Source organism: Convolutriloba macropyga, chromosome 5, assembly GCF_964194025.1.
Source record: "Convolutriloba macropyga chromosome 5, txConMacr16.3, whole genome shotgun sequence".
Lineage (NCBI taxonomy): Eukaryota > Metazoa > Xenacoelomorpha > Acoela > Convolutidae > Convolutriloba > Convolutriloba macropyga.
The window spans coordinates 67,216,646-67,235,553 of NC_134472.1; the positions used below are offsets into that span (position 1 = coordinate 67,216,646).

An 18,908-nucleotide genomic window follows, 5' to 3' on the forward strand; every position below is an offset into this window, starting at 1 on the left:
GTCGGGGTTTTTCACGGCTCATGTTTTAACATGTTTCAACATTAGAGTTATCAGAGAACGTGGAAAACAGTGACACTAGCGAATAAAATTGTTAAATTACAGTTCAAATCCACGTGAATTTAGTTCAAATTTGAAGCAAATTTAGTTCAAACTTGAAAGAGTTTAAATCGACTGTCGAAAAGTTTAGACAAGAGCTAACTTCAGAAATTTCACCCTTCGATAGGCTTTTCTTTTCTTGGACTACTGAGGTACTAAATACTGTACCTGATCCCTGATACTCCTTATTTTGTAAACGTCTTCCATGAGTAATGGGGCAACCGATACAATAGAGCCAGGAGAGGATAGACAAAATTAAAAAAATATTTACGATCAAAAAATGAATAATTTATATTTTATAATTGTTTTTTACTGTAACTCTTCTTTAATTATTAAAAATTTATGATGTATTTATAATATTTAAAGAAAATTTATAAGAAAGAATTTATTTCGCTAATGCGAGGACAAATTACGAGGTCCTGAGACCTTCTGTTTCAAAATGCCCATATACACACAACGGTATTCAAACTCACACAGCAAAAAACAAATTTCACTAACTCATTATTACTGACTAAATACGAGCTTTTCAATTTGTGACAAAAATCAGATATAATTTTAGTAGAACCGTTTTCTTCAAAAGGTTGTAATAATTTCCAACTCTTTCAGTTTGTTAAACAGAATTGCAGACCTATATCTTACAGAATCTTTGTGTTTTCTTTTTGCCAGAGCTAAGACTTAAAAACCCTTCTCTTTGGCGTCTAGCTGCCACTTTTGATTCTTCATACTTCAGCATATCATTGCAGTACTTTTCGCTGCGTAAATTATTAACTGATTTTAGAGAAAACTTGAGAAGCCACCTCTACGAGCTTCAAGTTTTCTCTAAAATCAGTTAATAATTTACACAGCGAAAAGTACTGCAATGATATGCTGAAATACGAAGAATCAAAAAGGGCAACTAGACGCCAAAGTTCAAATACAGTGAGGATCCCAATTTGAATAAATAGAGGAATCATGCCTTTTGCGAAAATAGATGAAATAAGAAAATTTCTAGATGACATAAGAAAAAATAATTATAAACCTATAATTTAGTTATTTTTTGAAACTTGAATATTTTTTAATATTTTGTCTAGGGTATCGGTTCTCTAGACTAGACAATAGAAAACGTACTTATATGAATTAATAAATTATTTAAATAACTAAATGAATCAATCAAAATTATTGTCATCAAAATACTCGTTATTATTGTTATCTTCATCCTCTGACAAAAAATAAACATTTTCAAACTCCGATTCAAAACAATTTTGCTGATGATAAACTTGCACAATAATTTCTCTTGATTTATATTTTGCACCAAAATGAAACTGCAGAGAGAAAATTCCAGGAAACACTGGAAGAATGTGAATATTTTCAGTCCATTCGGAAATTTGTTCATCGCTCAACTTAGATACATTAAATTGTTGTTCAGAACTTCCAAGAACAATAGGAGCTCGTTTATACATTTCAGCATCAATCTCTTGCGCTATTCGAGCTTTAGGCTCGACGGCAATTTTGAACAGAAAATCCTGTTCACCACTAACCAATAAATTGGTTAAATTACAGTTCACCTCCAAGTGAATGACTTGACCGGAATGACATTTGATTACCCAATCTTCAACGTCCGCGCCTGAATTGGCTCCAATCACAACCGGTATTACATAATTTAAGCAAATAAAAGATTTTGAATCATTTGTACCGCTAAATAAATGGTTTGGCAAGTAAATACTTCCTCCTTCCAAACTTTCATCATTTTTAGAGCACCAAATCAAACTAAGTTTTCCAAGAAAACAACGGAGAAAACTGTTAGATGTCGATTGTGTTTTGTTTATAGCACCAGCTTTGTTATCCTTTTGCTCCATCGTCTGAAACTGATGCGGTTCAAATTTCTCCAACAGAAATATGGCACGCTTTAGACTTCTTGGTTTGACCTCACAAAACGAGTCTCTGACTTGAACCAAAACCTCGAACTCTGTCAGATTTCTGAATGTCAAACATAAGTTAAAGTTTTCAGGTCTGTTTGCAGGCAGAAAATTGACGCTATCTACCAGTACAGAAGGCTGGACTCTCATTTTCAAGGAAAAAAAAGGAATGGTCAGTCCATGTATGGACAACTTGACAAAAGATAAGAATTCGGAAGATTCTAACAATCCCCACTTGTCCAAATCCACTTTCGAAGCGTCCAAACAAAAACTAACTTCACAAATTTCACCCTTAGATAGGGTTTCCTTTTCTTGAACTACTGCAAACATGTCATGGTATTTAGAAATTGTGGTCAATTCGAATTTTTCAATATCATGCAGCGCACTAAGACATACATTAACACATTTAGTCGTTCCGTAATACAAGCTTTGCAGAATAACACTGTCTTTTGTAACAAACTCTTTCACGCCAGCATGCTCCGAAAGTTGCGAATTTACTTCGACCGAAGGTTCCAGAGATCCCGTTGCCTTCGAAGGAAACCAGAAGCATTCCAAATAAGGAATATTGAATGAATGCCTGGTGATGAATTTAGAATTTTTGTTGAACAAGACCTCACTCGTGTAGTTCATTTCTTTCCAGTGAACTTTGTATCCTTCAATTGAGATGTCTCCCGGTTCTAACTGTGTTACTAAAACAGTCCAACGCTTAGTTCGTACACGATCTCTAATATCTGCTTTTTAACTAATAACATATCTAAAGACACTTAAAAAACAAGATTTGGCATCATTCAATATGAGCCAAAAAACAATATTAGCTAATTATTTGCACATAATTGATACAATATGCAGCGCCAGTGACGTTAGTAATGACAAACGATTGCTAAAGATTTGAGAAAAAAAATTATAAAAAATGAGGCTCAAACCGGATAGCGATAGATAATTGGACCTTCTCTCAGTCTAATAATAAAAAAATATAAATTGTATTGGAGGGGAGCCTTTTATTAAGAGCTATTCTAACATGTTCGTAAACTCGGTCGTCATTTGCGGTCAAAGTAGAGAGAGCTAATTAAAGCGTCAAGCTTAATTCCTAAAAGTAACGAAAAGCTAGTAGTTTCGAAGAGTAATTTTTTTATAAAAGCTTTTAAAGTGGAGTGCGAAAATTATGTTTGAGCAAAATTTTTTGATAATTCTTTCATGTGCGTTAGAGCATCTACTATTTTTAACATTCTGTATCCTGGAATTTTTCTTTCACCTATAATTGCTTTGAAAAGGTGATCCGAATTTCCTAAGTTGAATAGTTGCATTTTGGAATTTCTGAAAGGTCACCTATTTGCTTATAAGAAAAAGGTGATATTTTTCAAAAAAAGCTTCTGCTCAATTTGCTTAAAATAAGGTAAATTTTTCGAGGAAATATTGCTTATTTCATATAAACAATGAAGTGCCCTTTCAGAAATGCAAAAATGCAACTATTCAACTTTAGCAAACACTGATCACCTTTTCAAAGCAATTGTAGGCAAAAGAAAAATATCAGGATACAATATTGAAAATGTCTTATTCTCAAAAATGACCGATCTCATTGGACTCCTAATGCAGCAAAACTGAGATACTTACTACTTTCAATTCCTATCAAACATTTTCAACAACTTTGACATCAGCGTTCAAAAAAATAATTGATTCTTGAGTTTCGCTCCCTTAATGCAGTAAATTTTATTTTTCTTTCCACACACCCTCATTCATGAACAGTGTCATTGACTCTATCATGAACCAAAAAAAATTATGGGACGTTTTTAACGACTTTGACATTACTTATACTTAAAATGCATCAAAATCTCTTCGGCAATGATGTTTTTGTTGTCCTTTTTCTTGCCCCGTCTATTCATCTAATTAATTACTAACCTCAATGGCCCTGTAATTTAGTTCCAACTCTCGGTTTGTAAGAACTTAGATTGTATTGCGGAGCTATTTCCTTCTAAGAACTGTTTTTAGTCTCTCGTACATTCTGTTGACAATTGAGGTCACGGAAGAGCTGTGAATTTAGTCAAGCTGACATAGTGAAAGCCTCGAATAGCGAGTAGTTTAAGGGGTACATTTTCCAAATTGTTTTAAAAGTGGAGTCATAAAACGATGTTCGAACAAGTTCCTGGTTTCATTGACAGAGTGCGACAATTTTTTCCAAGTGCAACAGAGTAACATCTCCTTTCAATTTTCTTTTCTTTCAATTGCCCTTTTTGTACAATTGCTTTCAAAAGGTAATCTAATGTCTAATATTGTCTAATGTTGCACAGTTGAATTTATTGTATTCATGAAAGCTAATTGTTTATAAGACACAATTTCTAGAAAAGATTCGTGAATTGTTGGCTTTCACTCGGATTTTGAGTTAACCTCATTCATGAATAGTCTCGTTCCATTTCTTGTGAATCATAGAACCGGAAATAAATGGCTTCGATAAACTTACATTTTTAAACGACTGATACTACTTATATTCAAATTTACCAGTAAGTCTTTGTCATTGCAGGATTTCGTTGTTCGTTTCAAGGTCTTATCTCTAGCTCTAACGATGTCTAATTGAAGCTATTCTATAATTAAGGCTCCTATCTAAACCTTTTACCTATATCAACTTTGATCCCACTTTATTTCAAAAAACCTTAGTTATTTTCAGTTTTGCAATTTTTTCCGAAAGTTTCTATTGCATCAATTTGTCTCAATGGTGACAGGACTAGTTGACTACCTGAGACGTCATAATTGAATTAACTATAATTTCTATTAAAATCCTTTGTTTTCAACCACTGACACAAACTTCTTACAGAAAAATATCAAAGATTCCTTTATTTTTTAAATATTTGTTGTCGTTTGGATTGTCCGATCACAGTCTCAACAATGACAACTGCAAATCTACAACAAAGGTGAAAATCTTCTTGATTTCAACTTGTAGGAATTATTGTTAACTACTTAACGTCCATTTGTGATAAAAACGCAGTTTTATTAGTTTTGATGGGGTTTATTGACCTTGTTTGGTTTCTGATCTTAGCCGCAGTCTAAATGAAATAATGTTGAAGTTACATGAAGATCATTTTTAGCATTTGATTCTTTTACTTTTGGAGCAAAACAATTCGAAACATAACCTACTAACGTCGGAAGAAATGCTCTCCAACGACTAGCTGGCGCTCTAATCAATCGCAGCCTACTTCAATTGGTGTAGCCCGATTAGGACTAAGAAAAACACTAGGGCGCTTCAAATAACCCGATTAAAGGTTAATACATACCACTAAAATTTAAAGTGAAAATGCGCCAATTTCGGTGCACTTTCCATTTGACTTTTATTAGTTAACTGCCACCGATTGAGTTCAGCTGCTTGAAATTGTGAATGAGAGAGAATTTTAGATCACGCTAAACGCAGAAAGTCAAGAACGTTAAAGTCAAAAAACGGTCAAGCGTTCACACACGTTCACAATAATTGGTTCTCTTGGAGAAACTTTTAATAAGGCGACAGGTCTCTGAAGCTATTGCAGCTTATCGAAACCAAGTTACATGAAATAATTTTAGTGACAACTTCAGATGGCATGCTTTTCCCCAAAGTTAAATTTAGTTTGTTAAACTGCTTCACGCTACAATTTTAGTCGACAAAAATAGATATTTAAAAAATGCACTTCTTTGGCTTACTCGAGGCTTTCTTTGTCTCCAGAATTTTTTTCCCTCATTTTTTAAGCATCTCCTTTACTTCGTTTATTCCTAATTAATTTTTGTTTTTATTTATGTTCTTTAATATAAGTTTATTTCCTTCATCCAGCATTTTTATATAATGGCAGCAAAGGACAATTTGAAATAGACTGCACATTAATTTGAAGCTGTTGTTGATTTTTATCTATTGAAAAAGACAAAACAAAAAAGCCAGGCTGCATAGCGTTCATTCCCTCAATACAAGAGGTTGAAATATGAAACCATACAAGCTCTCTTATCACCTTCAAAATTGACGCTTTCCACACTCACTGGTGGAATCCTAACATGCCTCTTTTCAACTTTCACTTCCACTCCGGAAATTACTAATTCCACGTCCAATGTCACCGCACAATCAGCCGAACACCTCAACGAATTCGAGAACACAAATTGGACCACAATGGAGCTGCTCGCAGGCCAAGAATAACTCTTTCTTTGTTGTCTTTCCAGTTGAGAGCTTTGGAACTCGAACAACGTCGAGGTGTTGTCGGATTCTAATGCCTTTGGGTGAAGATGTAACTGTCGGTCATAGGGTTTCAGGACACTAACAGATCTCAGGAACGGAATGTTAGTAAACACAACGGGTGGAAACTCTAGTACATTTAAAGAAATATTCGAGCCTCGGCTTAACAGCTGGTTGTTTTCAAAACTAATTGAGTTAAGTAAATTTTCAATTTCTTTCTGGGGTAACATTTGATGGAATGCGTTTAATTTGAAACAGTGGAACCATGTAATCAAAGAACTTGCAGTTTCGACAAACTCGTCGTTTTGTTGAAGCAACTCCAAGTAATACAAGATTAACTCTACAATATGTAGTTGCAATTCTCGCCAGTAAAATTTGCCTCTTTGCATGGCTCTATGAACAAACGCGTCTTCGATATTAACCCCGTAAACTGGCATTATATGAACTAGGTATATGATGGCAGAAAGAGGGTTTTCGCGGAAATAATCCAGACTAACGTCGCCTCCGACCAATTCGTTCAAAACGTAGGCAGCTTTACGCGTCTGTTCTTTGAAAACGAGCAATTTAACAGCCGCAAGACATTTTCGAACGTCGCCTTCTGCTGAATAAGCCGAAGGGTCTTTAACTCGTGGCTTTTTTGGACTATTTTTATCGCGGAGTTCTGGAAACAGCCTGAAGTTTTCGTCCAAAATAACCCCGTCATGTTTTGACTTCAAAATCCCGTAAGAAAATTTGGTCAAAAGTATTTTGTATTTGAACTCTCGCAGCATAAACTTAGTGTCTGTAGACTTGTCATAATGATTAAGAATAGCCTTTTCGTGATCCAGTAACTGTTTCATCTGGTCGGTAAGATGTAACTTGTCTTCACTGAATAGGAGTCCAGTTTGATGTGCATAGACTCTGTCGTAAAAAGTGGTGTGGCGTTCTTCGGGTAGATTGAGAAGGTAGCAGCAGGTGATTGAACCCTCTAGTGAAGAAGCATGCCAAGTCCAATCTTTGGCCACAGACAGATTGTCCGCGGCTTTCTTGAATAGCTCTAAATGATCAATACAAAAATGAAACAAAGAATTTCTTGATCTGACAAACCCCCCTCCCACCTATAGTCGCCACAGGTTATAATTAATCACTAACAACACGATAACAACACTGTCGCTTGTATCTTATAAAACGTACGTACCTGGTTACAATCATCAGCCACATCCATGTTGACAATGTTTAAAAATCTAGGACAACAAGGAGGCTCGGTAATATGCGTTTGCACATCAAGTTCCGACTCCGCTCAACCACATTTTCGACATAAATGTCTACCAAATAAGAACAGATAGAAAGCCCCAAAATTTCAAATATTTTTCAAAAAAATATGTATGCACAAAGATCGCCTCAAATGCAATTAACTCAGTGGAGCAAAAATGCCGCATTACATTGATGAGATCTGCCATTATTAAGAAAGCAAGTCAAGACGAACAACAAAATCAATCAAAAAAACAACAAACATTAATTACATCCGAAAATTTATGTCAATTTAAAAAAAATTACAGAAGCTCAAAATACCGTCGGATAAAACTGAAACTAAACAAAATAACTGATACTTTACTAGAAAAGATATGGTAACACTCTATAAAAAGGCTCGATAACCTTTGGACGAAAAAGAACAAAAAACATCAAAAAAAACTTGCTTTATTTCTAAAAACAATTCATTTCAATGTAAGGAAAACCATTAGATGGCAACTAGAAACATCCAATATGTTTATGATCACATACGCTTCTATAGCAGGGCCTTAAGACCTGAAAAGAACAAAAGACAAAAAAATTTAATTGAAACTTTCAAGAAAACGCTGTCGAAGCCTTACAGCCATATTTTGCCACCAAAATATGTTCAGTCGAGCCTTCTGCAAACGCCAGAATGTGGTATAGCGAAGTCTCATTAGTGAGAATAGGTAAAAAGCAGTATATAAAAAAAGAAAAAGGGAAGAATTAATTAACACTTTTGTTTTTTTCGAAAACAATTATTTTCAAATTCATGAAAGCCATTAGCTACAAAATGGAATAATGAAATAGGTTAAGCGCTTGAGACGTGTAATTTTTCCGTAACGCTTGAGACGTGTAATTTTTCCGTTAAAAGAACCTAAAATATAGACAAAATTAAAAAACTGAAAACGAATTCTTTAATAAAACAATAGATTTTGTTCACTTGTAACTACCCTTGACAACAAAGATGTCATATTAGACCTGTATTTAACGAGACTAGGTATCGCATAGACAAGAGGAACAAAAAAACAGCAAAGATAAAAAAAATTCGCTAATATTTATTAAAAACACTTAATTCAAAGGAAAACCATTCGATGGCAATTGAAAACATCAATTATGTTTAGGATCACATGCGCCTCTATCGGATCTTAAGACCTGTCAGTAATGATTTTTTGGTTACAAAAAAGCAACAAATGGATTATTCAATTGAAGCGAGAAAACGCTGTCGCAGCCGTAAAGTCATTTTTGGCCCCTAAACATATATTCAATTGAAAGTTTCTCAAATGCCAAGAACGTTTTATAGGCCTTCTCATTAACGAGAAGAGGTAAAAGTTAGACCTAAAAAAAAAGAAAAAGGGCGAAATTTATTGAAACTTTTTTTTCGAAAACAATTATTTTCCAAGTCATGAAAACCACTAGCAACAAAAAAAATTAAATAGGTTCGTCTACTCCTTCAAAAGAAGCGCTTGAGACCTGTAGGAACTCAAAATATGTTTACGTCTGCACAGGAACGTTAAATATAGAGAGAAAAGAAAAATAAGTTTACATTCTGTGCGAAAAACCCGTGTCCAAGCCAGTAAATTCATAACGAATTCCTTAAAAAAGATTAGACTTTGTAACTTGCACCTTCTCTCAACAACAATTATGTCATATGTGATCTGTCATTAACGAGACTAGGAATCAAATAGACAAAAAATGCGAAGTTAAACTACATTAAAAGGAGTTTTTTTATTTTTGAAAACAGTTGTTTTCAGAGTCATGAAAGCCATCAGCTATCTACTCAAATCCGAATACAGGCTCATTTATTCCTTCATAAAAAGCCAATGAGGACTGTCATTATCCAGCTAATTTCATACTACTACAAAGACAAAATAAAAACGACAGTTGAAGACAATTGTAACAAAAATCAATTAATTTCTCCGAGAAAGGGATGTCGAAGTCGTTGAAACCATAATCTATGCCTTTCAAGACTTTTATATGCTCAATTCTGCCTTATTTTGAGCGCCAATAATTTAATTTGTGAACTGACATTGTGATAATGTGACAAAACGAGAAAACGTGAAAAAGTGACCAATACCTAAAAACCAAAACAATTGTGAAATCTAGTATTATCAAAGCAATAAAACCATAAATTAACGCATAATAAAGCAAAAAAACTTAAATTTATTTCAACAGAGGAAGAGGAAGAAGAAGCATTCTTTCTTTGCTGACAATAAGCCACAAGCTGACCAAATTAAGAGAAAAATACTTTTTCTGTACTTTTGAGTACAGAAAAAGCTACAAAAAATTTAATTTGTTTAGGAAGCCATTTGGACCTATCAACAGTGAGCTGTGCTGTGAATTGTTCTATACTTTAATTATCAAAAACTCAATATTATTTTTTGAAAAAAAGACCGACTGATTACAATCCGAATTACTTTTTCGATCGTAACAGTCCAAGATTGGACCAAAACCAGCCCCGCTATTGCTGTTCGTCCACTTAGAATACTTGATGGTTTCGAATGCTTTAGAAGTATATAATTTGTTAGTTAAGAGATACAAAATGCTGCGTTCTTGATAATCAGAGTAATGTAAGCGAAAAACGGCAAAATTTTGATTCTAGACTACTCTCAATGGATTGGAAGTAAATCTAGCTCCCTTTGTAGTTTACAAAGATTGTATTTATTGTTTTTGGGGTTGTACTTCCGGCAAATTTGAAGAAAATGGACTAAAGAAGCTTATTTCAGACAATTTTTGATGAAAAAAGCTGAATTTTGAAATACTTAGCCAAAATTTTAGCCAGAAAAATTACATTAAAATAGTCAACAACACTTTTTTGTCTCTAAAAACAAAATAAACAGTACAATTGTTAACAATTTTCACAATTTTTAGCAAAATTGACGGATTTTAGGCAAAATTTCGCAAAATGTGAATAAAAACAACGGAAATTCGTCTAATATTCACAAAGCTTCAAACCTCGATAATTCCCTACAAAATACGAAATTCATAAAAGTCTTTTTAAATTCATATTTTACGCTGGAGGGGCTTTTTAATGATACCACTCACAATTCTGTATGATGAATATATCGATCGGTCAAAACTGACTGAACAAGAAAAACCATGAGTATATAGTTCCTCCCCCCTCAAGAGGCTCGGGACAAGAATTCCCGTTTTTTTGTCTTGATTTTTTTGTATACAGGTAGATATTCGTCTAGACATTTATTTTAGAAGATTTCTTTTGATTTAAAAAATGGCAAATTGATTAATTTTAAAAAATATTGCATCCAACTTTTCGCTTTAAAAAACCATGAATTATCTGCAAAATTTTCTTTAGTTCTTCCGATTAGTTATAAATGGTCAAGCTTGAATGCTGCAAAACGAAAATTTGTTAGAAAAAATTAATAATTATTCCTGACCTCCTCTGTCAGCCTCTTCATTTGACCATTATGTCAAAATAGGGCATTTCCATATTCAATACATAACTGATGAACAAGTTTCATCTTATCTAATTTTATTTACTAGCAGGCCCGCAAAACCATAACCAGAAAACCATTTAAACGATTAAGAGGTTTAAAAGAAGTAAACGTTTCTGTTTTGCAGCGACTCGGGCTCGAACCCATGCCCCTCGTTTAACAGCCATAGGTCTCACCACTTGAGCTATCCATGTGTAATTCACTTGTCTTTTGCATCTACCACAGCAAATTTCTGGACAATGGCGTTTGTGACTTGCTTGTTTTTGCTGCACCGCAAGCTTAATCAGCGCAATAGCTGAATATTAGGAGCTCAAAAAGCATCTAATACGCTAGATTGCATGATTGAGGAGCCCTAAAACATGTAACTTTGACGATTGTGCTCAATTGCACCTGAAATTTACAATAAAAAAGAAGATAAGACAAAACGACTAAAAAACTCAAAACTTAACTTCATAGCAATTTATGGATAATGGTAACAGAAAACCACTTCAAACTTCAGATTAGCAGTCTTTCATCTTACGAACTGCGCTATAACCACTACAAACCACAGTTTCTCACAACCGCTTTTATCTTACCAATAAATAAAAATGAGAACTTCAAACTTAGTTCGGGAGGAAGTGAAAAACATGTAGTACTTAGGACAGTCAATCCTCCCTCTCGGCGAGCAAACTTTCAAGCCCTCTTAGCCTCGTGGTAACTGCACCTGACTATCAGTCTTTTGTCCCAGGTTCGATTCTCACCCATCTAGTTTGAGCCTTTTAGGTCATTCAACTCTCTCGATGTTCGCTTAACCATGCTGCTCAATGCGGCTCTTAAACATGCGCTTCGACAGGCCCTTAAACATGCAAAAATTTTGTCCCAATTTATAGCTCACGCGCTTAGGATATAAGGTTAACATTTTTCATTCTAACAAACACAGCAACATAAAACGTTTTTGCTATACCGCACGCTTAATGAGCGCAAAAAAATGCATATTAGGGGCTTAAAAACGATGGTAAAAAGCGTCTCAAAACGCATTTATTACAGTAGGTTGCATGATTAAGGCCCCTAAAACACGTAACGATAGCAGCGCTGTTGACCATTGTGCTAAAATGCAACTGATATTCACTATAAAATAGGACGATTCGACAATACGACTAAAACTGCAAACAACTTAGTTTCATTGCAGTTTTTGGACAATGATGAAGCAAAAACACATCAAACGTCAGATTAGCAGTCCTCCAACTTACCCACTGCGCTATAACCACTACAAACCACCATTTCTAACAATCGCATTTATCTTATCACTTAACATATTGCAGATTGAGAGCATCTGAGTTTACGCAAAAGTCAAAAAGCAAAGCGTGAAAAACTTAATTGAAAGCTCGAGTGTTCTAGAATAGTCTAGATTAGCTGGGAATCTGTATAGCTTTGCAAAAAAAACACGTTTACAATCAATACTTTAAACTTCGTTCGGGAGCAAAAAACACGCAGTACCCAGGTCAGTAAATCCTCTCTCTGGGCAACTACACTTTCAAGCCCTCAGAGCCTCGTCGTAACTGCACCTGACTAAGTCTTTTGTCCCCGTTTCGGTTCTCACGTATCTACTTCGGGCCTTTTAGGCCATTGACCTCTTTCGATATGTTCGCTTAACCATCCTGCTCAGTGCGGCTCTTAAAAATGCGCTTAGAGAGGACCCCTAATAATGCAAAAATTTTGTACCATTTTAGAGCTCGTTTAATATATAGGATTACCATTTTTCATCCCCCAAACACCCACAGAAACATAAACCGACTCGCGTTGCGAGAATTGCTCTCGAAAAACAGGCGGCATGTTGTTGATTAGAAAAGTTAATGTCTACAAAATGGAAGGTGTCCCACACGGCTTCGAATCCTCAACCCTCTGAATAGCAGTTTTTCATCTCACCGACTGCGCTATAACCATTACAAACTGCCCTTTGTAACAATCGCTTTTTCATCAAAAAACATAATTCAGATTGAGAGCATTTGAGATCCCGTAAAAATCAAGAAGTAAAGCGTGAAAAACTTGGTTGAAATATAGGGTCTTCTAGGGTCACGTTTACAATGAATACTTCAAACTTCGTTCGAGAGCTATTAAAAAAACACGTAGCACCCAGGACAGTAAATCCTTCCTCTGGGCAAGCATACTTTCAGGCCCTCACATCCTCGTGGTGACCACCTGACTAAAAGTCTTTTGTCCCAGGTTCGGTTCTCCATCTACTTTGAGCCTTTTGGGTCACTGACCAATCTCGATATGTTCGCTTAACTATGCTGCTCAATGCGGCTCTTAAACATGCGCATCGAGAGGCCCCTTAAATATGCAATTTTTCCCCATTTTAAAGCTCCCGCGTTTAATATATAAGATTTAAGGTTATAACATTATCTACGACGCATATAACCAATCCTGCTCTTTACTCCTCAACGTTTTGAAAATATAGAGCATGGCAATTTTGAATATTTTCTCACAATTTTCTGACAAGCTATGGAAAACACAAAGAAACAGCCATAATCTTGTCAAGGAACGAGATCCACCTACCGTTTTTAAAGTCAACATGAATCTCGCGACAGAAAAGTCAAGTGAAAAATTTGTGAAAACCGCAGAGATTGAAAAGTCCTTTGTATGTGAAGAAAGAGCTATGCCTCAAAGATTAATCAATATAAAGGTCCGAAACCCCTTCCCCATTATCTCGAATAACGCGGACCTTTTCAGTTTCGGCCCCTTCGCTCAGTGGAGATAGAACTTCTAATCTCCCACCCCACGCGCACATACTATCTAAAAACATTAGCAACTTAGGTGCATATTACGGCAGTTAGGTAACCTCTACCAGAACTACAACTAACCAGCAGCAGTTGTGATTTTGTTCATCTGCAACATAATATCAGCCCACTGTTTCAGACACCTCCCTTTGAATTTCTCCTTCGCATTCTGAATAGTCACTCCGATCTGCTGTTTGGCCTCCTTCTCCATAGTCAGAGGAGTCAACTTCTTCAACAGAGTCAAATAAGCATCGGGAGTCTCCTGGGCAGCTTCAACTACTTCTCTTATGCTTGTTTTGCGCTGATTTAGTGAGTCAATTACAGAGGCGAACCAGTCCTTCAAACCCTGTTTGTTCTCGAAAGATCCTTTTGTAAGATTGTACACTGTCCGATTTGATTGTTTATTATCACCGCTGCCATTTTCATCAGCTGTAATAAAACCTTATAATGATTAATTAAACGCACTAACTGCTAAAAACTATTAGTAAAATTCAAAAGTCATTCTGAACTCACACAACCGTTCGCAAAATACAAGATGGCTCGTGCGCGTCTGTGCATAGCACATAATGTTCCGACATACCTATATAAACAACCAATAATTTTAGTCAGATACCGTTGGTAGTATCCAAAAGCAACTTGTATGCATTGTGCTTTTGGAATGTGCTGTTTTAACCAAAACCAATGCCGTATTTTCTCAGCGGACAAAAAAAATTCCTTGAAAAAATCTACAATTATTAGAGTAATGCAACTTGAAGACATACATAGAAAAACTAAACAGGCACACATCCAACACATTACACACACACCAAGAAAACCGAACAAATACGAACCACAACACCAAAAAAAATTAAATTTACTGCTGGCAACTGATCTTTATTCAAGGTTCTTCACGTTCAATTAGGTCTTCTTCAATTATCTTCAGGTTATTGAATAACTAGATGTCGTCGACTGGTTGAGGAATTTGTATCCGTAATTGTAACTTGGGCATTGAAATGAAACTTCTTGCAGTGTTTCGAAAAATGTTGTCAATTTTGATGCGGCATGATTTTGAGGAAAATATTATTCTTTTGTAAAAACTGCAGATACGTTGCCAGCAAAATTAGAAAAAAAAAGAAATTTTTTAGACAGATTTGAAGCCAAAGTTTGTAACAAAAAAAGTAATTTTTCTAATTTTTTTTAGTCTTACAGTTTTTGCACACTGCCTCTATTTGGGTCGAACATTTAAAGGTACTAACTCTCACACTAACTCTGTCTCTCACTCACCTACCTTTAAAGTACGACCCACATTACATACACACGCACTCACAAACATACACCCGAAAAAATGTACGCAAATACTCATACGAAAACAAGCAAACAAAAAAAACTCCTAGACAAAAAAGTTCTTTTTAAATTTTTTCCAGCTGACCTTATCTATGGTTCGGATAGTTTATTTACGTCTTGTTTGTTTTATCTGGAAATCCAGACGAAGACTTCTTGAGGCAATTGTATCACTAAGTGTAAAATTGACAATAAAATTAGAAATTAAGGTTTCATGAGCATAATAGGCCAAATCAACTTTTCGAAATCTCTCATGCTTTACCAGCTCAAATTACTAACACAATTGCGGTTTTCAAAAATATTTAAGTTGCAGCAATCATTACATAACTTTTCCATTTGTTTTAGATTTCTGCGGTTTGCCTTATTTGTGTCAAACTTTAAAGGCACGAGCGCTCTCAGACTAACTCTTTCTTTCTTCGACACTTACATGTCACACTTATTAAGCACACACATACTCACATTTAAACATTTTTTTAAATTTTTTTATTGCTAATGATCTTTACCCAAGTTTCGCATCGATGCGTTATGTCTAGTTTCTTTTATCAGGAAAACTAGGTGCGTTACCCGCGAATTTCAGTTTTCAACATATTAGGTAACTTCTCTAATTTTTAAGATTTCTGACAGCTTTCGCACCCTACCTCTATTTGTGTCTAACATTTAACAGAACTAACTCTCTCTTATTCTCTCTCTCTCTCTCTCTCTCTTACAGACACGTTAGACACACACAGTCAAACACATACACCAACAAAAACACACACGCGCGCACACACACACACTTACACTCACAAACAAACAAATAAATACCCCAACAAAAATTTCTTTTTTGCAGCTGATCTTAACAAATGGTTCACTTCGTTCATTTATTTCCTGTTTCTTTTCTCTGGACTAGGTGTACACTTCTTGAGGCAATTGTATCAGTAATTGTAAAACTGAAGATAAAATTTAATATTAATTTTAATTTTTCCCCAAAAATTTTGTTGCCATTTTTGATATTTCATGAGCATAACTGACCAATTCATTTTGTCAAAAATCTTCGACTGCTTAACCAGTTAAATCTGGTAAACAAAATTTTGGTTTCGAACATACTTAAAACCTCAATTTTTAGCAAATATCAATTAATTTTCCTTATTTTCCCATAGGCAATTTTGACAAATTTCATGTAAGTGAAAACGAAAAGATTTTTTCATCATCCAAAAAGCTCTTTGTTTATTTATGAGGACTTCCACCATCTATAAACTACTTATTTCTTCAATTTACTGAAACGACCACATTTTGGAAAAGATCATTTTTATCAAGTTTTTCAACCTGTTAATGAATACACTTTCTAAGTCTCATTTTTTTGTTTTGCTTTATATTAGAGGAAATTGGTTCAAACGATCTGCTCTGACAACATAAGGAAAACAAACTAAAAGATAAAAAAGGATTTGAACTTTCACTTTTCAATAATGAATTTGGTTGGTTTGATTTTCTATCTAAGAAAACGGTTTGTTTTACGTCTCCGCGGTTTTTAAAACACAAAAATGGCTAGTTCTGAAAAAGAAGTGTTCGCGAAAACAGCTCTAAAATTCAGAAAGGAATACTCTCTCTGCATTTAGTTTTACAATTTCAAAGTTGATTTTAGCTATTTTTAGAGCTGTAAATTGCCTGAATTCTTCTATTTTCGAAAAAGATCTGTTCCGAGAGAAACATTGGTTCTGATAATATTTTTTAATTGGCGGAAAACAGGGACTCGCATTCAGGGAAAAGACAGCTTCGCATTTATATTCCATCATTTTTGAAAAAAATGTTGGAAAAACAAGGTAAATCACCAAAAGCAAGTCAGAAAAGGCTGCGAAAAGTAATGAAGGAACGGTTCAAAGTTATTCTAAAATCTGTTTTGTTTCAAAAATATGCATGGATTTAACTTCATTTCCCTTTCACTTTATATCAGCTTTTAATTGATTCTGACATTGTGTTGAAATAAAAAGTCTTAACTCAATTAAATTGAAAGACTTACAAGACATCGTTTTCTCTGCTGCTTGCGTTACAAACAGCACAAAACTCTGCTTCTCACTCAAATGACCATTCGATGAACGACTATCACTTTTCTCAGAACCCGTTTCTCCACTTTCATCAACATTTTCACACCTCGTCTCAGAACCAATATCATCCCATTCCATCAATTCCAGCTTGATGGTCGCAAAGCATCTTCGAAACGACTGAATCTCCGTCCAAGTTTCGTGTGACGTCAACACAGCTGATGGCGACGTTCCCTTTTCCAGGCAAAGCAAGGAAAAGGCAAGATAATAATTCCAATTGTCCAATTTTACATATGGAAAATTTCCACAAAGAGAGCTGTAGATTTTGAACAATTTCTGTTTGCCTTCAATTCGGTTGAAAAAGTTGTTATCATATGAGACGTTAATAAAAGTACAGGCACTGTCTTCAAACTGCCTAGTGTATAATTCTGGATTCAGCATATCTGAAAATTCACTCATATTAACCGTTGTTTAACAAATAAAGTTCAAGATAACGAAAAAACATATCCAATATAGTCAAGATTATCCTTCATTAGGATTAAAAAACGCGAGGAAAGGAAGAAACAAACGGACTAATAACGGACGAAATGCTCTCAAATAACTGATGTGCGCGCACCCTGTTTCAACGGGTAGGGGTAGAACTCGGGTATTATGTTTACTAAAGAGCTTAGAATGATGTTATCAGTGCTGATATAGGCCACTAGTCAGATTAAATTTGACAAATTGGATCAATTTAGGTTTGCTTTCCATTTAACTTTTGGTTGCAAACTGCCATTAAAGGAGCTAAGTTGCAAAAAATTGTGAATGAGATAGCAATTTAGATCACGTAGCAATCAAGAGGTCAAACGTGATAAAAGTCACTGAAATAGTAAAAAAAATAATACAAAAATTTTGCATAAAAGCAACACACGAAAGCAATAGTTGTCTCAAACTTCGTGCGAGAAGTAATAAAAAAATATGAACTCCTAAACTCTTTTTCCATGTCAAAAAGTGTTCAAACTTAAAGAACGCTTCGCCAAATTAGACAGTAATGTTGATATCAGAAAACAGAATTTGCTTATGTTACAAAACGATAGGGTCTTAATGAACAGGTTTTATCTAGACTAAACATTAACAAAATTTAAAAAGTTTATGTTCGGCAACAATTTATTCCCACTTTTAGAAAGTGCTTGGAAAAACTTTCCACCAATGCTCCCCAACGCTAGTGATCTCGGCTGATATAAAGCGGAATACTTACTTACTAAACATTCTCATCTGAATAATACTCCTTCGAGCCTTCATACTAATGTAATCAGATCAGAAGAAATTTAAGTTCCTTCTGTTTCATGTTAAATTCTATTATAATTCATTATTATTCAATAAATTCTTGTGCTGACCATAAATTCCCCAAAAGAACAAACTGTTAAATTAGAAATTACAGCATACCGCATCAAACAGGAAAGGCGTTTAAACCCTAAACAAATTCTAACTCAATCAAATTCATCATAAACAAGATTGTTCCAATGCAGGGCTCCGACCCTCAACTTTCAATGTCAAACCCAGTGGAGAAACCACTACAACTCACTTTTCAAAACAATGAGCTGTTTTGCAATAGGACACTGAGGACTAACTGTTTTTCTGTTTATACTAAGTTTTCTCTGTTTATACCGGATCTCCAGCGTGCTATGATTTATCTTCAACAACTCGTCTGTAGTGGCCTGAAAAAGTCCAACCATACAACCGCTTTTGTCTGAGCAGCAAACTTTATTTCTGAAATCATCAAGCAAAAATTTTGCTTTAAAACAGAGACGCATGTTTAAAATAATTGCTTCAAATTTTGTTTGAGTGCAATAACAAACATAAATCTCCACCTTATGAAGAACACCTACACCTAGAAACGGTCAAAACGACCACAATGCAACAAAATGTAAAACGAAAGTAATTTGAACAAGACAAATAAGACTATG

General features: G+C 34.8%; 2 protein-coding genes across 2 annotated transcripts in view; one reads left to right on the plus strand and one right to left on the minus strand.

Moving 5' to 3' along the window:
• Window positions 1-18,908, plus strand: part of LOC142339577 (medium-chain specific acyl-CoA dehydrogenase, mitochondrial-like) — a 350,806-nt gene that overhangs the window by 174,518 nt on the left and 157,380 nt on the right. The window lies entirely within an intron of this gene.
• On the minus strand, window positions 1,204-17,403 carry LOC142339567 (uncharacterized). Its single transcript, XM_075389706.1, has 4 exons — window positions 16,941-17,403; window positions 13,709-14,053; window positions 5,951-7,204; window positions 1,204-2,680 (listed from the first exon to the last, which is right to left on the minus strand). The coding sequence occupies exons 1-4, from the start codon at window positions 17,401-17,403 to the stop codon at window positions 1,242-1,244; spliced, it is 3,501 nt and encodes a 1,166-aa protein (XP_075245821.1). The 3' UTR covers window positions 1,204-1,241.